General features: G+C 35.7%; 1 protein-coding gene across 2 annotated transcripts in view; it reads left to right on the plus strand.

The window, feature by feature from the left end:
- The window catches only part of LOC124156268 (GATOR complex protein WDR59), a 71,303-nt gene that overhangs the window by 12,579 nt on the left and 31,259 nt on the right, over positions 1-27,465 (plus strand). For both annotated transcript variants that reach the window (XM_046530697.1, XM_046530698.1), the window contains exons 10-16: positions 735-973; positions 4,964-5,101; positions 5,633-5,882; positions 8,302-8,603; positions 12,106-12,293; positions 13,808-14,128; positions 16,493-16,646. In XM_046530697.1, the coding sequence (XP_046386653.1) occupies positions 735-973; positions 4,964-5,101; positions 5,633-5,882; positions 8,302-8,603; positions 12,106-12,293; positions 13,808-14,128; positions 16,493-16,646 (1,592 nt within the window). The remainder of the gene's footprint in view (positions 1-734; positions 974-4,963; positions 5,102-5,632; positions 5,883-8,301; positions 8,604-12,105; positions 12,294-13,807; positions 14,129-16,492; positions 16,647-27,465) is intronic.

The raw sequence follows: 27,465 nt of genomic DNA on the forward strand, positions 1-27,465 counted from the left end.
CGGATACTTAATTTCAGGTGTCGGATCTTTGCATATTTTTGGATCCAAATATAAAATGCATTGCCTGCTATACTACGAAGTAATTATTCAAGTTTCTTCTTTGTACATACAGTAAAAGGAATGCTATTTAGATTTTCATGCACATTTTAATATTTCACTGATTAAAAGTCATTTTTACAAGCTTTTGAGTTATTTTATAAAACACTAGCATCTTTACATGCTCAAGATCTAAACTGTTACACTTGCATTTGGAAATGAAAATATATTTCAAACACATGGGCAAACTATGTGATATTTGCAGTTGGCATTTCCAGGCCTTATCTTTTTGTTTGAAAGATTTTTAAAACAAAACAGTTCATGAGCTGTACAAGCATCGCAGTGCAACGGCGCATGTGAAGAGATGATCGAAACCCTTACCACTCCCTCCAATGGGACGCTGCATTTACCAAAGCATAAATTTTAAATTTCGGATCTAGATCCAATGCCTTCAGTGAATCTGGATCCGAAGTATCCGATGTAGGGCAATATCCACAAATATTTGGATCCGAGGTATCTGATCCGACCATCCCTAGATAAAAGTTGATAGTTGTAACTTATTAACAAAAAAGCTTATAAACAATGACAATGAATGACCATACTATAGGTTGTTGATTTATATACAGAAGAAAAGGAGTTATGTATTGGATTGAAATTTTATGTAGCTTGTTGTTCATTGCTTGTTTGATGTTCATTAGTCCCCCAGAATGAAGTAGAAGAGTTATCTTCGTCTGTAAGTAAAGAGATGTCTTTGAAGAAGGATGTTCTATGCAAGAGCATTGATGACAGAATAAATGCTTCTAAGGAAGAAGGAGAAACTGGCCACGTTCTCAATGGTGTTTGCTCTGAAGGAGAAAATCATGCAACTGCTCATCACTCCTTGCCTGGGAACGAACCATCTTCTCCTAGCACTGTGGTTTGGGAAACTAAAGCAAAGGTGGGAAAATCACTGAGTAAAAAATTTTTGCTCCCTAAGTGAATTATTAGTAATAGTCATGGGTATAAGACAAGTTACATTGGTATTAAGTCAATGTAATGGGTGACTTTTACCTACTGCAAACTCCCAATCATTCAGACTAATGGTGGGAAGAGGCGTCACGAATTATGGGAAAGCAGTGATTATCCAAAATTTTACTTTAATTTCTTGTAGTGTTCATAATTTACCCAAATCAAATTATGTAGTATTATTTATCCACATAGTCGGTTTTAATAGATAAGAGATATTTCTTCACCCGACCTAGATCTTTTTAGCGGTGATTGTACTTTTATTCCTACTGCTCCAAAGACCTGGTTTTCAAAAGCCATGCATCCGTGACTGTGTGATGCATGGTAAAAAGACAGTAGCAGGGAGTTCCCGTGAAGGCAACTTGCATGAGATCACGCTATCTTGCAACAGCAGTTCTAGGGAACAAGACCTTATGGCAAAGTGGAGTGTGTTATTTGGAATAATTAGTAGAAGTCTGTGAAATTTACGAGATGCGATATCGGGAAATAATGCGAAATAACATGAAATAATGCAAAATCGGTAAGTAAAAACCAAATTTTTTATTTTTTGCAATGTTAGGTGAATTAGCGAAAAAATCACATCTAATGAGTCATAATCTATTTAAGCCTTAGTCTACATTGTTTAACGCTGCCGATGTTCATTTGCTCTCTCTCATTACGATTCCAAGGTCAATTGGCTCATTTAGTCTTGCACATAATGCATCTGCGCAATATCGCGTGCAGTAGTGATTTCTCCACCAGAATTTGCCGTTAAATTTATCACAGCCTCTCTCTTCAATTCCCATCTATCAAACCTGAAATATTTAGAATGAGGCGCTTTCTCACCTGAAGAATTAGATATTATGAATTAAAAAGTGCCGAAAGAAATTAACGGGGCCGCGGAAGAGTGCTAAATACAAGCTCATGAGCCCAGCATGCGTTAATGCCGAGCAGTAATTCTGGCGATTCACCACGACGCATTAGACAGTGTTATTGGATAACTTGTTGCAGGAAAACCTTGAGTGTGGGTCTAATGTTACAATTCTGTTGACTTAAACACGGCCGCTGGCTGGGAACGGTCTGCCGTTCATCGCACGGCCCACAGCGTGGGAGAGACTCCTCTCGTTTGAAAGCGGCCTGAATTTCACGGCGTCGTGACGTGAACAGCGGCTGGCGAAAAGTCATTTCGTCAGAAAGCGGCCTCAATGTAGCACTGCCTGCATTTCGCGCCGTAGACGGCAAAAAACGATGCTGAAAAATGCAATGGTGCCATGCCGTCAACTGCGAGCTTCAATTCGTTTAAAGATATCCATAGACATGTATGGTTATTTGAAAGTACAAATCGCTAGCAGTTGGGGGAAGGGAAGGAAGGAACAGAAAGGATAGGAGAAGGGGTTCTCCTTATTAGCGGACAGATCGTTGGATATTAGGCTCTCCACTGAGCTTCAATGCAAAAAAAATCATTTCAACATTGGCCAAATTTAGTATCTGATTCTTCAGGTGAGAAAGCGTCTCATTCTAGATGTTTCAGGATTGATAAATGGGAAATAATTTTTCAAGTTTCTTTGAATCTGATTATTAGTTGTGTGTGCTTCTTTCACCGCCTTTCCTGACTGATTTGGCAACAGCTGTAATGAAAACTAAGCGATTTTGTTGTATCTAGCTACCTTCCCTCAACACCTGGGTGAGGGGTATCGAAAGGGAACCCACGACATGAAACATTGCCAATTTGTAAGTTACTCAGTACTTTGGTTGTACCGTAGCTACCCAGCACTCAGTTTGAAAACACCATCGTAAGTGGTTGTGTTTTGCTGTTGGACTGTTTTTAATCATGCTAGAGCTTTATATATCAAACAAAGGAAAGGAATTTTAAAATGCCAAAATCTAGTGGTACCACTCATACCAGGGCAAGTGAATTCAGCTCAGAAGGATTTTATGCAAAAGATAGAATATTACTGTGCAAAGTTTGCGATAAAAGATTTGAATTTGAAAGATGTGACACGTTGTTAAAGCACATCAGTAGTGATACACATAAACGTGGGAAAGAAAGGGGACCCGAAAAACGACAGCTATCATTTGAACACACAGTCACTCAGTCAAAGAAACTGAAGGAGTAGCTTGTTGTTGCTACTACTTAAGCATTTTTAAATGCTTTATTTAGTGTAGAGAAACTTGACAATGCAAAAATTCTGGAATGGGTCTCGAAGTACACACATATAAGATATTGGGGATTTGCCGTTTGCCGATCATATTCGCCAAGACTACATAGTTGAACCATTCATATACCTTCAACCAATATAATTTCAACCATTTCTTTCATTTCGTTTTGTCAGAAATTTTGTTAAATCAAAATTGTGTTAAAAGTTATGTAAAATGCTTAATAAAAGTATAAGCATTCATGAAACGTGTAGCATAAAATAATAAAATGACTATAAACATGGGAAAATTGTTGCATTAAAATAACACCGCCAAGATTTTCTTTAACACCGAAATCTCATTGTTTTAAAACGAATTTTAGCAAAAAATAAAACCACTTTCATGGACCTCTAATAATTAGTTAATACAACTTTATAGATAGATGAATTTCTTACAAAGTAACTCCTGAAAAATGCTCTGTTCTATAGCTTTTAAAAAATGGGCCATTTTTGTAAATCATAAATTTTCTCGATGTTGTCAAGGTTTGAGCTAAATAATGGCCAAAGTATTTGTTTTATAATAGATACATTAATAAATTTTATTCTAACATATGTAATATTCTATACCTTAAAGGCTTAACATTAACTGTAGGTAAAACAGTGCTCCTGAAATCAACTTAAAACTGAAAGTTTTGTGGTAAAAATAAAGATAAAATCCATGCTTAATTATGCCATTTAAGTCCCAAATGAATATGTACATTAGAAGCAACACATTTAATACAATAAATGACATTCTTCTGTGATGGAAAATTATTTGCCTCATAACATTTTTTGTCGCCCTGAATGTGATGTTTTTCTATTACACCTCCACTGACCAAGATTACAAATATGCCATGTACCACACTGTATGATTTTTTTATTGTTTCCTCCAGAATCTTCTCCATTATAAATATTAAGTGTTATACTTTAGAATTATCGCCCATTTCCTAACAGTATAGCGAACACTGACAGATACACTGATTCTTGCAATTATTTTTTCCTGACTGGCAAGACATCACTTATTTTTAGCTTCTACAATTTCTGAGCAACCTACTTTTAATTTTTCATACATGATGTTCTCCACTGTATTTAAACATTGTGGCATAAACATAACCTTGATTGTCCATTTCATTTACAATATTTTGACTTTGGATTATCTGTAAGTGAATCGCTATGGCACAATTAGTAATTATTAAAAGTTAATGCTCTGAAAAAATGTGAATATGCATGTGACCTACACTTAGGTCAGTGACATTTCTCCGACTAACGGAATTGTTTGATATAGAAAATCACATTACCTCTTACAGGTCTCAAAATGATAGCCGACCTAGAGATTTCCTTATTTACTGAAATGGAGTACTTGGTGTGAGGTGGTAAAAATATACCTGTAAAAAATCAGGAAATTATCTGACATTTTCATTTAAAAATCTGAAAATTTCAGTAAATTTTGAAATTTGAAAAGTGTAAAAACCCTTTCTGTGTATACACATTTTTAGTGAAGAAAATTAAAAAGCAAAAAATTACCCATCTACATTTAACCATACTTTGCTACTATATTTTAAACTAATTAATAAATTTTATTTATATACAGTCTGTAGTTATTATTATTGTTGTTCAAATTAGTACATATTTGTAATTCTCTTAAAAAATCATGGAGGTATCGAATCAGTCCTTCACTTTGAGGTATAAAAGAAATTTATAAACTAGCCACCTTGATTTTAACCACTTGTTAACCATCCCTATTTGTACTTCCATCGGTTTGACAACAGCTTGTTTGCCGATTAGAGTCAGCATCAGAGGAGGAAGTGGGAGCAGAAGCAAAAGCTGATGAATGCACTCCTTATGGTGAAAGTGTTGCAGAAACTACAGTTACCAATGTGGGTCAAAGTAATGTAAAATATGAACTTGTAAGTACCATAATTGTATTTTATTACCGTAAATAAATGCTGGACATTTTTCTTTTAGATAAATATGGAGTGAAAATATCCCTTCAAATTATTTTAGCTATGTATCTCCTATTTATTTGTTTTCTTAGGTATAATTCTTGGTTTTACCAAGATTTTTGCCATGAAGTGAAAATATTTAAGCCAATCCTAACATAACTGTCAAAATTGTCCTGAGGATGGACAAAAATCTCATATTTAGGATCGTAATTGATATGTACATATTACATAGCTGTCATTTCAACTTAAGTTGGCTAATGATTTCCCCAAAGCTTCAGATTTTGATCCAAATCTTTGTGTAGATGTGATGGTTTACATGGTGTATTCACCTCTTACTAAGTAAATATTCTTTGAAAAGACAACTGTCGAGTGAAGTTACTAATTTTTTCACAATTTTGCCGAAAAATGTGTATGGGGTCAAAGTCTCCAGTGCATTTCTTTTTTGTAACTAATTGTTTTTTGAGTACAGTCTATCCTTACTCGTAATTTTTACAGGAGACTGTTCCCACTAGCAGTATTGATCCACCCACAGCCAGCTGTGCTAGTCATGCTCCATCTGGTGGACCCTCTGTGATCGCTGAGAAACAGCAGCATGCTGTGCCAAATCAGTCTGCAATCCCTCTTCCACCTCCACTACCTCATCTCACTCCTCCAGTCCTGGAATCTTCAACACCTTATGGGGGTGGATTCCAAGATTCTTTTGTGCCTTTTCCACAGACATCAGGAGCCCGTTTCAGTAGTTCTGGTAAGTAATTTACATGTTCAAATAAATGTACCGCTAAGATCATGTCAAATATTATTTTAATCTCTCTACTAGTATTTGGTTCATATATCCTATCCTACTGTCTGAAATTGAAGATTTAATTTTTGCTGTTTTTATTGATGATACAGCAGACTCCAGTGCAAAAAGAAGAGGCACTTCCAACTCTAGCCATGAACTTTCTTCTAGCCCTCCACCCCCCATTTCGAGAGATCTTTCCTTCCAAAATCTTTGTTTACTATCTGCTACATATCCCAAAACCCCCTCCCCTAGCATTTTCCCCCATCCCTACGGTGATGCACACAGTGAAAAACACGGCCACCAAACATTGTCTCAGACAAGGCTTAAGGCTCTCTACCCACCCTTCTTTCTCCTGCCCTCTCCACCTCTCATTATGCTGACCACACTTCCTCACTCAGGCAATCCTCATCCCACTCCTATTTACCCCACCCACATGGAACATTCGCTGACTGTGGAGAAGGGCATGGTTTATCTCTATCGGCAACGGAGGTAGCTTTCGAACTATCCCTGGAGAGAGCCTGGAGAAGTATCTTCCATTCTCGGGGAAATGAAAAGGAAAATTTTGTTATACACATTCATTTTATTGGCTACAACACATTTTTTGTCATTTCTCGACATATATTAGGTCTATCCTAGCTCCTTTGAGACTTGGTGGATTAGCATCCCCTCTCATTCTGTTACAGCTGGACTACCTGCCGCACTAATCCCGTAATTTACCCTAATCATATAGCCAAGTTAGAAAGCGCGAGGCACATATTGGGGAAAACTAAACTAAACACCAACTTTTTATGATCAATTATTTTATGTTCATGGGATTAAAAAATTAGCAATCTGCTTCATATTTGAAAAGATTGAGCCAAAATCTGATGTCAATTTGAAATAATGAGCTTATTTTTTGGTTTTATAAAACTACTATAATCATAATAAAGAAGCTTAAATGATGCCAGTAATATGTCGTGTTCTGGGCTCATTATTTTCTAAATATCGTTTAGATTTGTTATTTATTTTATTAATGATCAAATTAAATTATTCTCAGGTTTCTGTCTGGGTAAGGTGCTCCATCCACCTCTCTGCCGACATTTCAATTGAAGACTTTTCCATCTTCGTTGTTTTTCTTTTTTTCTTGTCACTGTGCAAAAGAGGTAGTTAGGCCGGCTGCCATGAAAATTTAGATGGTGTTGGAAACAAATAATTTTTTTATGCATAGATAATAGTAGCTATTCACTACTGAACCTAAATTTCTACGATTCAATTCTAATACAAAAATTTTCAATTCGATATTTGATTGCATTTTCTAAAATGGATGGGACTTTCTTTAGCGCTAAGATCGTTGATTGTTAACTGTAAAGAATGGGAAGTTTAGGGTGGTGTAATTATTTAACTATCTTTCATGGCATAAAATCACTAACAGAAAGCATTTTCTAAAAATTCTAGCGTAAATAACCACCGAAAATGTTTTAAAAAATGCCATTAAAGACAAAAAAGTGCAGCGAAAACAAAAGAAACATTTCTTCGCAACTTATTAAAAAGGTTTGAAATTACAAAATTCGATATTACTAAGTGCCAATTTTCCAGTCCTGCTGACTTCGTATAGTTGAAAGTTTAATGTATATGCAGATGTTTTAAATATTTTAACCAAAAGTGAGAATGTTCTTTACTTGAAGTAAAGTGAATTCTTACTTTCTTGTATAACAACTCTGAACTTCTCATTGCTTATGTGGGGATCAACCTCTTTATCGAAAGATGTATTTATAATGCAAAAGGAGGTGATATGTGCAATATGTTATGTAAAATATCATACTCATTGTTACTCTCTATTTAAGAGTGAAGAAATTCTAATGGTACTGTCTTTGTGTATATTGTATTGTGTTGTTTATGTAAGAAGACATGAGGAAAGTTTCACAGAGAATGACGCTTTTCAAGCTTATGATACATTCATGTGGAATCTTGAAATTTAGCCCATATATCGAATGGCCCTCGTTCCACATGCACGAAATTGTATAATAACTAGCCTGCCATCATAAAGAGCATAGAAAAACTGACAGCTTTCTAAAAGGCCGTCTCATTATAACTAGTGCAAAAGTGTTTTTGTAGTGTCAAGGAATATTAATGTGAACTGTAACTTGATTTTCTTTTTATTGACAGGCCTTACACTTGCTGAGCGATTCTACCTTATACTGTGTCTACTATTACTACTAATATTCTTGCCAATCAAATTCTTCTCACAAATTGCAATTTTGAGTCTGAGTGAATGGCCCCATTGTGGTAGAAAAAAAATATATTTAAAACTGTAAGACCCTGTGTAAGGTTAAAAAACCCAAAAACTAATGCTTGCTATTTGATTGGTGTATGTACATTAATTGATAACGGGGTTTTCCTTCAGGCTTCCTTGTGTGCTTCGCTCGTCCGTCACCAACATGTTGCCCTTGGTCCACCACTGACGTGGTTAACAACTCAAATGGATCCGCATTTTCATCATCGTCTTCCACATCTTCTACAGCATCATATGCTGCAGTCACAGCTCCAGTAGTCCAATCCACTCCCACCCCAAGATCTCTCTCAGCCCTTGGGGGAGCTAGCATTGGAGCTGTTCTGGGTGTTGTACCCACCCTTTCCACTGGCAACACTTCGTCCATTGATCATCATCATCATTCAGCCTTTTGTTCCTCCCGTGATGTGGTCTCAGTGAGTACTTCATGCTGATCAAATGGTATTGTTTGTTGTTGTTATATATTTATTTATGTTTTTTTATTGTTTTGTATGTGATGCTGTGGGTTAAAGAGTAACATCATGTTAAGTTTCTATGGAATAACATTTCCCATTTTCCAATAGGGGTTTAAAAATGTGGTATACCATAAATGTAAAATGTAACCTCTAGGAAGTGGCAGTATGCCCATAGCTGAATGTGTACTTGACTCATCAAGGGTAAATATAACTTTGTGGCAATACAGTAGTGTGTTTTTGTCCTTCTGTTGATGAATCACATTTATCATCTCAACTGAAAGAGGCCTTTTCGTTAGCATTGGTAATATTCTGCTTGCAATGTAGTTGTGAACAATGTTGCTGTACAGCAGGAAGCACTAAACAGAGCTACTTTTATCATGAATATTCATAAGTGGATAGACAAATTATTTATCCTGAGTGGACATTAACTGGAATCCCTGAGATTCCTTTTGAACACATCAGTGTTTCTCTGCAAAGATTCACTGTTGGCTATTCCATTCTTGTTATCCCTCATTGTGCCTAAAAATGAGCATTTTTTTCATTGTGCTGTTGCAAGCTGCAATTTCCTATTTGATGAATTCAGTATATTGTATTTTGTTATATTCATATGGGTTATCTTTTTATTCCGGGTGGCAGATATTTTATGAAAACTAGTGATGGGTCGGTTCGATTCCTCGATTCTTCGATTCCTCGATTCTCAGCCAAGAACCGGAATCGAAAATGAGTACTAGCCAAGGTGAAAAATCGATTCCGATTTCAGTAGTACTTCAAACCACAAATTCATACACAACCGCGTTTCCAACAGTCATTTGAATTTTTGCGCTGCGTAATCGTAATAACAAAACACATTATCTTCTAGGGATGTGCGAGTACTTGAAAGTTCGAGTCGAGTCGGTGGTACTCGACACGAGCGTTTCGAGTAGCGCTACAAATGTCGAGTCGAGTAAGTTACGGTTACAGAGCTTTCGAGGCTAGTAGGTCCAGCAATCTGCCGACAGGAAGCGCTATCATGAAACTCATGTAGTAATACAGTTTTTAAAGCCGATAAGTCATTCTAATGCCTTGGCCTGGTAGTTTCAGCTTGCTGTATACTCCATAGTTGTCGAAGTGGGCGCCGAATACCTTTAGCGAGCCGCGGCGGCCGATCGTCTTCCGACCCCGCTCACACCGGTCCGAAATCAGAAAAAGCTGGAATTAAGTCCAAAATCACCTTTTTGGGGATAGAGACTTGAAACTTAGCGTAAATACTCATAATTCATTACCAGATATAGATTTATATGCCATTTTACATAAATACGACCCTTTAGTGATGATACAGTGGCCCAAACATGACCAACTTTTCAAAACCACGTGCGATCTCGTTAATCCTCAAAATTTTTTAAATTTATCCAGGTGGTGTTGCGTTGGTAAGATTTTTATGGAATAAAAACTCAATATTCCTTTCACCTGGTGCTTTGCCTGTACTTCCAATGACTTTTGAAGATTTTGGCTGTCATCTGACTGGTTTTACAACGCAAAATGGTCGACCCGTTTTTCACTTGAAATTTGACATAAAGTAGACATTATCTTTCGTTTACGAAAAATATAACTCGGAAAATTTGAACCACAATATAAAGTAGAGATTTCTAAAGAGTACTAATTAGAAATCTAGGGAAAAAAAGTCTGCGACGAAGGAAATAAGAGCGATTTTTCAATCGCGCGTCAAGGCTGAGCTACTCACCGCGGAACTCTGGGGCTCGGTAACTGAGGCCGATTTTTTAAGTTTTTAAAAACATAAGTCTTGAAAATCGTCATTTAATAATCGTCTTCATTGACTTAAAACACTAAACTGAGGGTGTTAAAATGGTTATGTATAGATCGACTGGACCATTTAACGCATTACTCGAGTGAAAATACTAAGGATTGGATATTTTTTGGAACCATCCCATGCATAAGAAATATGGCTCGGGTATTGAAGTAAAGCGAAGAGATTAAGTCGGCATGCTTAAGAGAGAGGAAAATAAACTGTTTCCTCGTAAGGCAACAACCGATACCCTTTTTCCCTTTCCACCTTCTCCGAGGTGAGTCGCACGGAAAGGGGAGTTTTCACACCACAAGGCATCTTTCAGTCTTTTGTATTACTGCGTCTGTCCGATGTGATATTCATTTGTAGCGTTTAGTTTCTTTCTTGAACTTAAAAAATACAAGAGTTTTTAAGGTTAATTAAACGACGTGAGAAGTATAGATTTTTTTGGCTCTACAAAACTAAAGTTTTGTTCTATAGTTCGTTCGCTTTGTCCACTTGAATTCCATGAGGACTCAAGATCCATAAAGATCGATGATATAATTTTTAATAAAAATTCCAGTTTCCGAAATCTTGCTATTTTGGTAGGAAAGTACTTGCCCAGTCACACAAGTGTGTAGCAAAAGGCAATTTTCTGCAGGCAGTAATACTGTAACATGGAGACATCAAAACCTGCTGGCTGAGCATGAGCATGTTGGTTTTTCTGCTTGAGAATTTGAAAGGGCCAAATATTACATGATCCATATACATAGTATTTAATATTTATTATAACTGTGAATACGACTATACTCAGGGCTCTCCCTTGTAGTTATAAGTGATATTTTTCTTAGAGCCTATGGCATCAGAATCGATGGAATCGGTATCGGTAGAATCGGAATCGAAATGTCAGAATCGGGATCGGAATCGTTAAAATTTTGGAATCGACCCATCACTAATGAAAACATTATCATTTTCTCAAGGAAGGATGTTCAAAAGTTTCTTCTTTACAGTACATATGGTTTGAGAAAGTGAGACACTAATGAACTACAGTTTTTGTTTCAGTCTCTTTAAGTAGCCGCTGCTCTATGTAATTTATTAAACTAGTTTTTGTGGCCATTGCATGGCTCAGCAGGATAGAGATCATTTTTGGATGTGGGAGTAGGCACAGAAACTGAAAAATAGTGTGTGTACCTAGAGCTTTATTCTATGTATACACTATGGAAGCTTCGTCTCTGTATTTTTAATGTTTATAGAATGGCCTTTATTAGGGTCTTGAGAACATTCTTGAACCGACATCATGAAGGTTCGTTTTCTTCCTTGACATGCTGGATGCACCACCTCAAAGGAGGCCGAGCGCCTGTCTCCCTTGAGGTGGTTGTGTCTAATGGTGCTACAGGTACATGCGTAACTATAGTTTGGTCCTCAAAGCACCATTCACTGATATTGAGAGATACTAAACCAGCTTGTGCAGTATTGACCTTTGAGCTGTCATTTTTTCCAATTTTTCAATATACCCTTGAATTCCCTTATTTCTTCTTTTTTTCATCCAAGTAAACATCCCAAAAAGGTAAACATCCCAAGGCAATTGAATATGTAGAGGGTTATGGAATAATTTTAAATTCCAGAAAAATCATGAGAGATCTGATTTTTTGTTATAGTTTTCATGTTTATGGAAGGAGAATTTTTTTCATTTTCTTTCAGACACAGAAATCCAGTGGGAAGAGCCTCAAAACTGGCCATTCCATGCGTCTCAAGGCGTATGGAAATAAGGATAGAGGAGAATTGAAAAGTGGTGCTGAAAGAGGAAGTGCCCGGGGATGGGCTCTAGTCACTATTTATGATGCTTCTAAACTTTTATTCTTGCATAGGGAGTTAGGAGAGCAATATGTGTTAGTATCCTTTGATTTAGACCTTTCTATTAATATTATTAGTTTTTACAGGCATGAATTTGGAGGTATTGAATTTCTGTAAATTGAATTCTGAATAGCATTTTTTTTCATGCTGAATATTTTTGGCTCTCATCAGGAACCCATAAATAATACCTTAATGAGTATTCAGGAAATATCGAATGGAATCTGGTAATTGGGGTTTTATACGATTAATAATAATATTATTATTGTAGTAAGGACAACAGTTTCTGAGAATGAACAATGTCTCATTTTCGTAAAATGGACCTCTCCAGTCAGTGATATCACTTTGCTGATGTACAGATATGGGTTCATTTTCAGCTTTGATGAGCTCCTAACTTTTTATTAATCAATATTTTGAGAATAGTTTACTGTCATTATGATTTGTAAGGAATTTTCGTATGTGTTTTCCTTGTAATTTTTAACCTGCAAAAATGACAAATTTAGGATTGTCTCTTGTGGGAAAGCCTTTGTGAGGTCAGTGTCCTAGTTATGTACTGCAATTCTGGTTCACTAGGAAGGTAAACAGTGATAGAGTTCAATGATCTGTTAAAAAAGGCACTGGATCTCAGTTGTGAATAATTGAAGCAGAAAAATGAGTGTTAACCTAAGTTTGTATTCATGACTGTTTTGTTTTCAACGCATTTTATTTTAGGAGTTAAAACATTACTCTCAATTATAAGTTTACCTACCATCAAAAAATCTTTTTGGGAATTGCGTAATTGCTTCATTTTTAATTAATGATTTCTATCTACTTGCAATAGTTTCTCATTTCCCAATGACATCCTTGGATTATAATTTAATAAACTTATATAATCATTGTTATGTTCTCTGTGCCTTAATTATTTCATCCTTAAATGCTATGATTTTTGTGAAAAGTCTTTATTTTTAGCTTACGCCATTGAACAAATCTGTTATTTTTATTGACTCCTTAATTTGTACAGTCCCATTTTATAAGAAGAATTCAAGAAGTCCTCTTTGAAGTAAAAAAATAATAAATTCCAAGTTGTCAACAATGTGTCAATGCCACCGAGTATCCCCTCCTTGCAGAAAATGAAGGGATAGGGAATGCCTTTCTTGAGTTCGAAATAAAAAAATTTATTGTAACTCTCCTAAGGTGTTACCTGAAATTGCTGATTGAAAAAATCTACCTGAACTGGGAATTTAATTGCATATGTAGCCTTGACCTATTGAGCCATTGCACAGGCTTTTGGTCGTGTTTCAGAATGGTTATTCTCATGGCAGTTTTACTGAGATTCATTCATTCTGGGTGTTTGACACATTTTAAAAGTACGAACAAGTAGTTAAGAATAGTTGCCATTATGGTAAAAATGTTTTTTCTTTCCCCATGTCCATTACCAAAAATTTTTGGCAAATGTTTATCCTTACCCTTTTCCTGCTCATTCCTGATTTGTCCAACATCATTGTACATTCTAGCATAATGTGTGCTACTTTATTAAGATTGGTTAATATTTTTTTTGTACTCCTAATTTTAGGTTTGATCCTAAAGATGTACCGGGAATGTGCATGACAAATGCTAGTGTGGCTGGATCTGTGGGTCGCAAGGACTTGGTACAAATGTGGACGTTGGCAAGCCTCTCTGCCAGCTGTTTCTTGGCACATCGCAATCAATCTGGTCATTCTATGCTGGGAGCAATGTCCAGGGCTCTTAGTGGTGGAAATTGGATGGGAATAACTAGTGGATTGTTAGAAGATGAAGAGGAGCAGAGGCCTTCATTAGAAGAAGATTTGACTGATTCAGAAGAGGATATTCCATGGTCTCACCATCCACTTGGAAGGCCTTTCATTGAGTCAATGTAAGTTAACATTATAGAAGGATTTAATAATTATTATTATTTAGAGGTGTAATGCCTTATGTTCTGGATTAATTATGATGGTAACAGTACTATGAGTACATAGTAGAGCTTGATTATCCATGGTGGTGAAGAGAGAAACCAAAATTGATTACAGCAGACTCCCGATTATCCGGCTCTGGTTTATCTGGGTTCTGGATTATCCGTGCATGATTTTCACTGTCGCTCAATTTTTTCCGCAATCTTTATAAAAAAAATCGGACGCAAAATCATCGGAAGTACTGCATTAATACTAGGATACACCAGGCTTATTATTTCCGTTAGAATCCCCATCGTAAAATGGATGCGATCGTGCTCTAGCTGCATTCACGGGAGTACCGTGTTTCTATTTTCCAAGCTTTGTAGTGTGCAACCGTGCTCAGTGATCATGGATACACGTTCTGCAGCAGTTGCAACCCGGGCAACTTGTGCGAGATGCGACTATGTGGTGTGGTGCCTGACAGTGTAGTTTCCAACGTCGAGCAGTGGTTTTGAAGCATTTGTGTAAACCACTTTTCTGTATCTGTGATCACACAGTCACGGATGTGTGGTTTTTGAAACCAGACCTTACATGGAGCATTAATAATACGAGTACAACCATGTTATCGCCGCTAAAAAGATTGCAAACTGGCGAAGAAAATTGACTCCATTGAGTCCGGGAAGCACTCTAAAATAACAGAATAACTGCATAAATAATAATATATTGTTTGTTTTAGGTAAATTATGAACATTGCAAGACATTTAAGTGAAAGTTTGGGTTATCCGTGTTTTCCAATTATTCGTGCCGTTTCTCCCCATCATTAGCCCAGATTTTCGGGTGTGTATTGTATTTAAAGAGTGAGCTGATCCATTCAATATTATTTTCCTGGTGATTGTGGCACCAACTCTGTTGGGATACTTTCCTTGTGCCTTCTCTACCTTTTTTCTGTAAATGAAGCTATCATGGGAAGTTTTCATTGCAGCAATCCTATGTTGACTTTTTCATTCTGAATTAGGATCTGAGGTTAATTTTCTCCCATCACTTCATATTTTTAAAAATTTTGTAGTTCATTTTCACATGATTTTTTTTACAGGTAATACTCTTGCATTCTTTATCATGTAAATAATTTTTATCCTGTGTACTACAAAATTTTGAGCTTTCATTGTGGTTGGAAATTTATAAAAACACATGACATTAATATGCACATCAGTGAATTAGAAATGCTTGGGGTGTAGGTAGGTACAAATAATAAACATTCTGCCAGTTTTGTGTACGGAAAATTGCTCTATCAACTGTTGCTAAGAAAGTTGTAAAGGTGAAGCTGATAAATAAGAGGCACAAAAACAATCAGCTGTCTTATGTAATTATTGTCATGTTCTCAGTGTGTTAATTATTTCAACCTTGAATTCCATGATTATTTTGTGAAAAGTTTTTATTTTGAAGTTAAGTCATTGAAAAAATTGTTATTTTTATTGATTCCTTACTTTTTAAAATTCCAATCGATTCAGGCAGTCTTCATTAAAGTAAATAATGATAAATTCCAAGTTTTCAATTATGTGTCTATGCATTTGAGTATCCCCTTCTTGCAGAAAATGAAGGGATTGGGAAGGTATTTCATGAGTTTGGAATAAAAAATTTTATTATAAGTTTCCTTATTTTTTAACCTGAATATATTATTTAAAAGGTAAAAGGCTCAGAACCAATCAACTGACTGTGAATGTGGCATGCATGCACCCTGGGATGTATCTACGGTGGGGGAAAAGGGAAAGAGCTGATGTATTCCAAACTAAAATATTTTATGTCTGGAGAATGGTTGCTCAAACTTATAAAGAGAGTGAATTTTGGACCTAGAGGCCTCTTTAACTTTTTGGTCTTACCCTAAAAATATATTTGTTGTCTATTTGAAAAAAATGTTTTTGTTTCATTAGTGCTCTTGATCAGAGACTACTTGTCTCGCTAGTGCCTTTAATGTACACTGTGAGTGTCATAGAGAATGAAGATAATAATTCTTCCTTATCAGTGACTAGTGGGAAATATTTCTCCATTGGATATTGAAGCAACCATTTGATTAGGAATACATATTTATATTTTCCTTGAATGTTTCTATCCTGTCTTGGCAATATTTTGTGGCAGTAGGTGTCGCAGGATAAGAAATTTCAAGGTTAAGGGTGCTTTACTGTTGGCTGTATTTTAAATTACTGTAAAAATCTGGTCTTGTAGCTTCGCTTGGAATGAAAAGGGTGAATTTTGTTCTGTTTGTTTGTCAAAATAATGTGAATTGTTTTGTGATGAAGGGCTTTGAAAACAGATTGTCGATGAAAATTTTAATGCATGCTTTTAAATTATAGGATTTCATACTATGCTAGTCAATATGACCTACAAACTGCAGCTATGCTCTGCTGTGCCTTTGGAAATCAAAATGAACTGCAGCCTGTTGGTGAGAAGAAAAAGAGCTATGGAATTAGCTCAGGTATAAGCAGCAACAAGTCTGTTACAATAAGTGTAAGTTTTGATTTATTAATCTTCTCTTTCTTTATTAAGTGGCTTTTATTTCAATGTTATCAATGCTCACTTCTAGTTACTTGAGAAGTTCTCAAATTTGGAGCTTGAAAAGATCATCAAGACTAAATTTATTTTTTATGATTATTGCATACATTTCATCTGTACTTCACATTAAGAAATTCAACAGAGGTAATAATATATTAATGGTATCTTTACATTCCCATACTTTAATCTAATGTTTAGTATCCAAAAGCTTAATCTTGAACGGCATGTTCATCATGCTGGTCTTTGTTGTTGTTATGAGGTAATGAAGGATTTCTTGTCTATTTTGATAAAGTGTATGGTATGTATTTTTGTGGACCCAATGTATGATAAAGTTTGGTGAGGGGCAAACAGTTTGGAAGCATTTACCCATCCGAGGTTGGCCACTCTTCTGGAAAACCTGAATATTCGTGCAATTTCTTTGTGTCTTCAAAGTCATGGATTGTCAGCAAATATGGCAAATTAAAGTCTGGAAAAATCATATTTGAAGTAAATGTTAAGTGGAGATTTTTCCTCATTTTCTTATGCATTAACAGATGTCTTTGACTTGTGGACATCCTAATCCTGAAATTCCATTCAAATGGTGCTCCATAACTGTTTAAGTTCATGATTATACTTAATTTATTTTAAGGCTGTTATTTTCCCAATCAAAATTACATCCATTGAGACGAATATTCCTTAAAATACTTATCGAGGAGTGAGGAAAAATACAATAATGGTCCGGAAAGTCTCTTAAAGTAAGGGAATTCAAGGTTGACATTTGAGTGGTTACCTTGCCTCATCAACTTCATATGCCACCAGTGTCCCTCTGGAGTTTTCTAGTTTATAAGGAGACTTCGACCCTCTAAGGTTTTCCATTATTTGCATGGTAGTTATGAAATTTTTGTGAACTTCGTTTATCATGAGCGTCTTCAAGAGAATGGTTATGGTGACAGCAGCTTTCTCAGAAGATGAGTTATGATGATGTTTTTCTTTTGGAATCTGCTGGAAAAGGTGCCCTGTCCGATCATTAGGGAGTCATTATGCCAAACTTGTCAACAACCTTGTTATTTAAACCTTCATTATTCGTATTGCTGAGTTATATATTATCGTAAGGCTAAGGTGTATTATTTGTTCTGTGAATAAATGATAGCATGTTTTCCAGTCAGTGCCATGGAAATTATGGCACCAAATGTGTAGATGAGTAAATAGGATGAGGAAGTCTCTTAATTATGTCATAGTGCGTCCTGAAATCTGAAGATAGTTGGAAATGAGTGAAAACTGACTTGCCAGTAATTGTACATTTAGAGGCACTGACTTTTCATGAACTGCAAAAGCTTGACAATGGTGCAAAATTTACCTGGTTTTACGAAAATTTGTCTTGATAACTCCTGGCACTTTTTTGTGTAAGAATTGGAGTTGAATCTCAGAATAAAACCCTATAGATTTAGTTTTAAAAATTGTTTTCGTATATAACGCAATCATCCACCGTTCAAAATTCAAACGCCAAAGGACTTCTCTGTTCCATGCCTATGCAATAAATTTTATTCTGTGATTAACATCTTTTAAGACTGGGTCTGGATTGGCACAGTCCCGGACAAAAAAATCTTGCTACCTATAGAAGCTGAAAATTATCCTGACCTGAATTGACAACACCACTGAACCATAACTTTGCATCAAAGAACAAAAACACTGTGAGAGTTGAGCGAGGGCCTCTTTCATCCAACTTACTCGCACACCCAAGGTCGGTAACTGGTAGAGCTTGGGCAGAAATAATCCATACGAATGAATGGAGAAACTTGAGGATAATCTTGGAGGCTGAGTACACAATATGCTTTGCAGTTTGTTTGTTAAATTTGAAATCTAATTGTATTGACATTTTCTTTGTGCCAAATGTTGTCGCAAGTTTTTAAATAGGACAGCTAATTATGAGAAACCATATATGAAAAAAAAACGAAAACTTAGTGAATACACAACTTTCACTAAGGTTCACATATCTTCACAGAATATTTTTTAAAAGACTTGGACGGATTGCTTATTCTGCCTTATTGTTTGTTAAATTTTGGCACGAATACTGCAGTATTTTTATCGCAGCCCTCAATAACTTTTCTGCAACTTATCCATTATTCATGCCAAATATTAAGCTGCATGGAGGTGCTAGTTTTATTTGCATGATAGTGGAATGTCAATCTATCGTTTTTCAAGGGGTTGGACCGAAAAAATGATGAATACAGGAATTTTTGACAAGGTTGCCCATGAAGTAGGAAACTCAGGATTTTGGCAAATAATTTGATATTCTTGAAAGGATTCTTACAGGAATTTACCTGTTTACAGGAAGATTTAAAATTATGGAAACACTAATTATGTTTTCCTTACTTCTATGAAATGTCCCCTTTTATATTTTTGTTTGTAAATAGCCAGAGTTTCTCCTGATTTTGGGAGGTATATATGTTGTTACTTTCTTTGATTGTATTTGGCAAACAATTTTAAAATTTTGGCCCCAAGTAAAGAAAGCTTAGTTTTAACTAATTAAAATTTGGTTTGGGAGATACATATGAAGAAATTGTTTGTAGGCAGTATAAATAGTGCTTATCAAAAACTGAAACCAGATTTATTTGGCAAAATTTGAAAATTTTATTCATTGTAGATCTTTGCCTCTAGGTATATCTTGTAACTTCCTCATAACATTGACTTATCTCATCAATTTGTGCTTCATTTAAATGGTACTGACTGGAAAACATGCCTTCATTGGGTTATTTATGGCTGAAATGGAGAGGAAGACAAATGTGAGTTATGAGTTGCATACCATCTGCATAGGCCACCACATTAAGTCTTTCCATGGAGTATAATGGTACATATAGCTGGCGTATTGAGTTATTAATGCCAATATTCACCATAGCTGATTGTTTTTTTCCTAAAAATATCATCACTGATTAAAAAATTCATTTCGTGCAATAGAAAAATATCATTTCTGAAAATTTATAGAACAGTGTGTCGATACTAGTACATTTTCTTTTTCCTCTTACCTTGACCTCATTTAATTAATGATTAAATAATTCTTGGAGTATAGGTTGTATATAATGCAAAAAAGTTGTTAGCCAACATTTCAGTTTATTTAAAACCTTCATCAGGGCTATGAATGAAAACATGAGAACACAAAAACATACAGTGATATACAACTGTATTTTTGCATTATATACAACCTATACTCCAAGAATTATTTAATCTATACTAGTATAGTGAAACCTCTGTGCAACAAACATCTATGAAGCAAAACCTCCCCATTTCAAAGTTATTGGCCCATTCCCGGAACTGTCCAATTGACAATGCTTGCAAAAAAAATCTCCCTTAACGAACCTTTCTACTCATGAAAACTCCCTACAATGAAGTCTGTGCTTTTGCCCAAAACATAGAAAGTGCTCCTTTAGAATGAATTATTGTGGAAAAAATGTAGTATTTTGCAATTATAGGCAATTCTTTCCTAAATAAGCAGGAAGTAGAACTGCAGTAGGGTAATGCATCTTAACTGTTCTACTTCGAGCTTTGAAGAGTTCACATCCGAGACCTACAGAGGGGAGGGAATAGTGGAAAGAGGGAGGGGGAAAAAAACTTGGTCATATGGTATGAAAGAAGTGAGGGGGAGGAGGCTCCCTTAGGGAGGGCATGGCAGGTGGAGGGGGAGAGAGAGGCCGAAGAGGTCGTCATGTCATTAGCCCAGTAATTTAGGAGTGGGAGGCTTAAAAGAGCTTTAAAGAGGGGCCGAAGGCTGATGGATGGAGGGGGAAGCGGATTTTGGGAATTGTGCTACGTAGTTTCTATCCCACGGACTTGAGGTTTTCCTGGTGGGGGAAACCGGGGATTTTAGGATTTTTTTGCCCGGATCAATTTAGGTTCCCCTTGTCAAACTCTTTTCACCGCTCTAACCCGCGAATTTGATGTAGTTTGTCAACTTACCTAAAACGGCGCTGCATGCACTAAAAGACTAGGGTTCTCTAGATTTTTCCAAGTCAACTACCAACGACGTGCGTGCGACAGTGTACGACGGGAAATTCAAAGTATTCGAGGCGGTACTTTTCGCATAACTATTCGAGACCTCGAATATCGAATAGTTTCTAGTATTCGCGGATACTATTCGCACATCTCTAATTTTAGGTGCTAAGCAATATCTCTCTTATGAGGCAATTAATTGAGTATACAATTTATTGATCTGATGTATAGAATTTATGTGATCACCTTGCTCTTTCCCTGGAAGGAGTTATTTTTTTTTTCTCATAGATTCAGGGACAATTGTTAAGTAATTAATGTATGCATCCGTACTTGAATAATCTGCATGGGAATGTCCGTAATTCTAATTTAGCTCAATGTATATATTTTTTTTTTAATTTGGTGAGATTTTCAATCAGCACTGATTCGGAATTCATATTCTGCATATGATAACTGATTTTTGTAGATGATATTGTCAAGTATGGTTTTGAAAAAGGAATTGTTTGAAATGTTGGAGTATTTTACAGACCTTGTTTCTTTCCTTGTTCATGATATTATTATTTTTATTTATTATACATTGATATTTTAGTCTGTTTAGTCTTGTTAATGGGGAAACTCATTTATTATAATTTGGCTTACTCTTAATTATTGTGAATTTACTTTAAGGCAAAATAGAGACTAAAATAATCTTATGCATTATTAAGCAAGGTAGCTTGGTGATAGCCTATTTTGTTTAATGAAAAGATAAATTTTCCATTAAAATACAGAATGTTAATGAATGAATTTGATTACAATGGAATCAATAGTCAGAAACTAGGTGTATGACTTTTGTCTTCAGTCAGAAGTCAAATGTGCTGAACTAGAAATTTAATGTAATGAGAATATCTTTGAAATTCATATGCTTTGTACTGTGACTTTGAGTTTTATAACCATTAATGTTTGATATTCATGGGGCTGTCTTGTATCCAGCATAATCCAATCATTTTTTTTTTGCTTGTCATTCATATGTTAACCTTTTTTAGGCAATCAGTTGCAAAAGGGATCAGCAAATGCATGCTCAAAGGGCTAAGTGATCACCTTGGGTATCAGTGATTTAACTTCGAATACTATCAGTTTGTTAGCAATTTAACCATTTGAAGAGGGTAGATATACATACAGTAGAATCTCACTTATGAAACTTTCAGCGGAGAACTGAAAAAAGTTTTATTAGTGAGGAAGTTTCATATGTAAGGTTTTTCAGTAAAGGAACATGAAATCCTTTTCAATAGGGTCTGCTTTTTTTCCAGGATGCAATTACTCGCTTGTCGGCAATAGTCCTAATAATTTTATTTACTCACAAGCAACGCCTCAAATGACATGTTACCTTAAGAGAAACATAACTTTGCATTCCTGATATTCCTGCACTGGAGGAATTTCAAAATGGTGATACTAAATGTTCACAGAGAAGCCAATTTTCGAAAAAGTTGGCTCATTTTTGGCAGTTTTCAGAAAATTTATTTTACCACCTATAGACAAACCAAGATTGGAGATCAAAGAACTGTGATACATACATAGAGAAAAGTCATCCAATTTAACCCCATTATTAGGGAGAAAAATGTCACTAATGCATCAAAGAGGCTTCATACCCTGTGGGCCCAGGTTCAAGTCCTGGGAGTGGCAGAAACTTTTCAGAGATGCCTGTATCCCTGCTTGAGTGTAGTATGTGGACGTTAGACCTAGGTCTCCTTGGAGACTATCGTTACAACATGGATTATGCCAACACAGGGTTTCTATCCTTACCTCATGGCACAAATGACCCCAGCTATCAGTTATCTCCCTCCAAATACCCTAGGATAGGTAATATGGAGCACATGGCACCCGGGATATTCCGTAATTAAGATTTTTGTGGTGTTTATATCACTTTTTTAAGTTAGCAATTTAAATAGCCGTGAAACTGCCGTCAGTGATGAATGAACAAAAATAGATTAAGAGCCCAGAAAAATCTCCCCGCTTTATGATGTTTATGCATTCAAAAAGAATTTTCCCATGAAATTGTAGCAATAGTAGATTGAATCTACTGAGTATAGCTTCTCTGTTGGCATTCTTCTACGAATTCAGCACTGGGAACTTAGGCTCACAAGCCATGTAATTTGTCTTCTTGGAATTATTTACTTTCCCAATTCAGATAACAACACCGGACACTTTTTGTATTTCGATCAAATAGTGCTAAGCCATTCCCAAGTCAAAAGGAACTGCCTTATCTTTCACGTCTTGAATTTGACTTTAATGATTAAGTGACGACTGACGATGCGAGTTATTCTCTGAGGGCTTTTACAGTAACTCACATTCTGTTTAAAATAGGTATATGCTTGCCACCTGGCAGAGCTAAACAAATAGCTATTAAAGGTCAAACCATGTTTCATTTAAACCCTCCTGAGATACAAGTTAAGTCATTTGATCAGCATGCTACGTAAGCAATTTTCCCCGGCTCGATTCATCCTGCAGATGTGGGGTTAGCCCACGGAATGAGACCAAGCATGCTGTTTTACCATTGTGTTGAATCACCATTGACTTATGTCCATACTATTGATACAATTATCTTTTTTGGATGGCCTTGGAAGCCAAAATTTTGGTATGGGCAGATGTTAAATGGCTCATTTAGGCGTTAATTCGCTGGAACGATGGAAAACATAACGTTGGCAAAATTCTAGAAAATCTTCCATTAGAAATAGATATTCCTCAGTTCATAATGCCGGGTTAATGATCATCTGCTATAATTACAATTAATATCTAATAAACAGCATCACTTATTATTAAAACTTATTATTCTTTATTGGCATATCTTTGTAATGAACACAGTGAACCCACTCATGTGGCTAAAATAAGTGTGCATGCTGCAATCTTTTCGTAGAACAGTTCTCTGGCATGTAATATAAGTGAGGTATTTTATCTCGATGGACTGGAAAAGTAGTTTTGTAAACAAGGTTGTCGTATAAGTGAAAATTTTCATAACCAAGGTTGGAAATACATGGGCTCATATGGGTTATTCACGGGATCAAAAAAAAATATCGGTGTATAAGTGAGGTCATCATTAAACTGAGGGTCATATAACCGAGGTTCTACTGTATGTCTTATGCCTTTGAGATGACTTTCATCCAATATTTCAACAGCTAATTGTTAATGACATGATATTTTCATTTGCAGTTGACAGTAAAAAATCTCTTGTTGTATTGAATCTCTGTCATTGATATTTCAGATACAAACTTATCAGACAAAGCTTCCCTTACATCATTGGAATAAGCATCTGGCTTGTCCATTTTCTCTTCAAATAAATGCAGATAATAATGGAGGGCCTCTGAGATATAATATTTCATAGTTTCATGCTTGGAGTCTTTCCATACATACATTACGGAAGCAATTCCAGGAACATTATTTTGGGTTGAATCTCACAAGTTGGCTCGAATTCACAAAAACTTGTATCCATTCAAAGTTCTGTAATCTTTAGAGTTATTACACACAGCATATCTTTTAGAGTGTGACACTCATTCTGAAGGTTAGTTCTTCTTGGCGAAGGATTGATAAGTAAACCGAGCATGACCATTTTGAAAAGACTTGTTCTGAAACTAAAAGTGATTCTGAAAAACCATGAATGGCTCCACTATATCTGATGAAACTTAACTAAAATAAAATGAGACCCTTTAAACTTGTGGTGGTCGCAAAAATCTTTCAAGTATGCTGTATGTATCAGTGGCACAGCGAGGGGGGGGGGGTTTCGGGGGTTAAACCCCACCCCCCCACCCCCCCAGAGCTCAGAGAAATTTTTAAGTTTGATCCATTTTACTTAATTGGATTGATATTACTAATAGAATGGTGTAAGGATTAATAAAATATCCCTCAGAAAGCTGTAAAACTCAACATTTTGAACCATTTATTTTAAAATTCCGTAATTTATTAATCTCGTACCTACCATTTATCCTGGTAGGTATTCCATACCCCCACACACCCCGGTATTAGTTGCACCTTAACCCCCCCCCCCCCCCCAGCCTTAATTCCTCGCTGCGCCCCTGGTATGTATTACTGACTAACAGAGAATGTGACAGACTGGTATTTACATTTTTTGTATACTAATTTTCATAAGGTAGTGATAAGTGATGAATGCATTCATCTCCTCAGACCAATGAAATCATTAATCATGTCAGTTAAAATGATTAAACATTGTAAAAGTTTGAAAATAATTTTTTGGAATTCAATTAACCTCTATTCAATTTAATGGCTGCAATAATTTAACCTCAATAACTATTTTTATATAAGCTAGCGATTTTTTATAAAAATATAGTTTCTTTCTGTTTGATTCCTTGCCTCAGAAGCAGTATGTAGGCACCCAACTACGTATTTAATTTACTGTGAAAATATTCTTTTTAAATTATGGGACCTCGGGCTGTCATTATAATGTTATAGTTTACTTAGAATGACATAATAAGAAACTTGTGTTACCGCCTGAGGCACACACAACTGTGAAGCTTCTTACTTGTGAGGTTGATAGGCATTGACAGATGTTTTGACAATCATTTTCTAGAAGAACTAAATAGATGTACACATATTATCTTTAATAAGTCACAGAAAACATTTAGAAAATGGCAATTTTGTTGATCAGCTAGGAAATAGATAAATACCATAATAATGAGGAGGAGACCAAAACTGTGTGACTTGGACATCGTTTGATTAGAACCGCAGCAGAAATAGGACTAGGTTGAAAAAATGCAGAAGTTATGATACTAGGGACACTGTTTTCTATGAAGAAGATACCTACGAACTGTCTCTCAAAATAGAAACTGTAAAAACAATAGAAATTTAGTGCACCCATATGTTTGTTACGTAATTATTTCTGTCAAGAGTAGAGGTAACAGTTTCTTAAATTTTGTGAAAAGCTGGCTGTGATACCTACAAGACCTTTTTATGTCTACATACTTTGAAGTGAAATAATTGTCAGATTAATAATTATATTGTCTTGGTATATGCAGGAGTAAATGCTAAGTAGTTTCAAGTTAGAGCAAGGTTCCAAGATGTCCTTGAAAATCCAAGAATATCTTAAACTAAAACCTGTCCAAGTGTCCATCAAAGGTTGAGTAATCATCACCCATTACTTAAGTATCCATGTGTCTCTCAAAGTATGAGACTATAGTTTCCTTCTCCCAGTCTCAAATTTCTAAAGATGCTTGTCTTTATATAGTCCTAAATAATTTCAAGAGCATAAATTATATTTTTAATAAATGTCTATTTTTCATGAAGAGGCTTTTGGAAAATATATCCGTGAATTCTGTTTAGCGTGGTAATACCGTATATGTCTGAATATAGTCCCCCCCTTTTTTTTTCCAAAAATGCCTGTGGTAAAAGTAAAACGGGGGGGACTATATTCAAACACATTTTTTTAACTTTTCCGGAAACTGAAGCCTCAAAATTAGGGGGAGGGACTATATTCGTAGAAATATGGTATACATTCTAAAGAGATATGATTAATGCATTAGTTTTTTCCCAGTTTTATATGGAGCACTTGTTGTGGCTTTTTTATTTGTCTCTCATTCTGTGATGTTACACGATGGGGAGTTATATAGGTGGCATTGTGCAGTATGTCATGATATTGCGTATGTGGGATGTAATGTGCATGTAATTTTGTCTGGACTACTAGTTTAAATGGAATATCATTGAATTACTGAATAGCACCATGCACTTGATAATATATACTGAAATTTCTATTGCATATACGTACATTGTATTTATCATTTTATAATAATCATTATTATCTCATAATTTTTTATTAATGTTCCAATCTTGTCCTCAATTATTTTTCCATCACCTGGGTTTTCTGTTTCTGCCTGGTCCTTCAAAATGATGCAGTTTCTTAAATTACTAAAACTTAATAGTTTTACTTTTTCATTATAGAAATTGCATTTTTACACTTGAAGTAAATTTATTTTTAATCATACAGGTAATAATGGGGTGATTAAATCTCTATTAATGACATGTATAATATATTTTTTGTGTTCATATTTGATATTCTGCCTTAGCTCTTTTTCTGTGATACGTGTAGGGAAATTACTTTCAAATAAAGCATATTTTAATAGAAAATCCAGTGGCATATGTTAGTACAGCAAACTCCTGGTTATTCGGATTAGTGATGGGGAGAGGTGGCACGAGTAATTAGAAAGCACGAGTGGTCTTAATGTTCACTTTAATTTTTCGTAATGTTATTAATTTATGCAAATTGTACAATATATTATTATTTATGTACATAGCCTGTTATTTACATTGGTTCATGGACACATTGGGAGCTTTTTTCCCCTGACTGCAATCTTTTTAGTGGCAGTTTGGTGATTGTACTCATTTTTCCCTTGCTCCATAATCTTCAGCAAACTGTCAACGAAGGCAAACGCCTGGCTATGGCTCATGGAATCTAGGCTTCCACTTCCCCCTCTACCTTCACTTCTACTTTTCCCTCCATCTCCCATTTGACCTTGAGTAGATGCGCCGTAAACATGCCTTAGGCCTACCATACACGTTCCGTCCCAGCCTCAAGGCCCGGCCTTGAGGCCGGAACTGTGCAGTTTGGCCAGAGCCTCAGGCCCACCATACACGTTCAGTTTGACCTCAAGGCCTGGACTGCACAGTAGGGCAGATCGGAAAATTGCATTTTTTCATCAGACAAGAGTTCATATTTAATTACATCAAAATGGAGCCCTTTGATGACACCATTTGATACCTCTCTTTTCTTATTCACACTAATTAGTACCTTTTTCTGTCTATGTAAGCAATTCTTGTACACTACCTTGTATGTTTC

Source organism: Ischnura elegans, chromosome 3 (assembly GCF_921293095.1).
Source record: "Ischnura elegans chromosome 3, ioIscEleg1.1, whole genome shotgun sequence".
In the NCBI taxonomy this organism is placed as follows: Eukaryota; Metazoa; Arthropoda; class Insecta; order Odonata; family Coenagrionidae; genus Ischnura; species Ischnura elegans.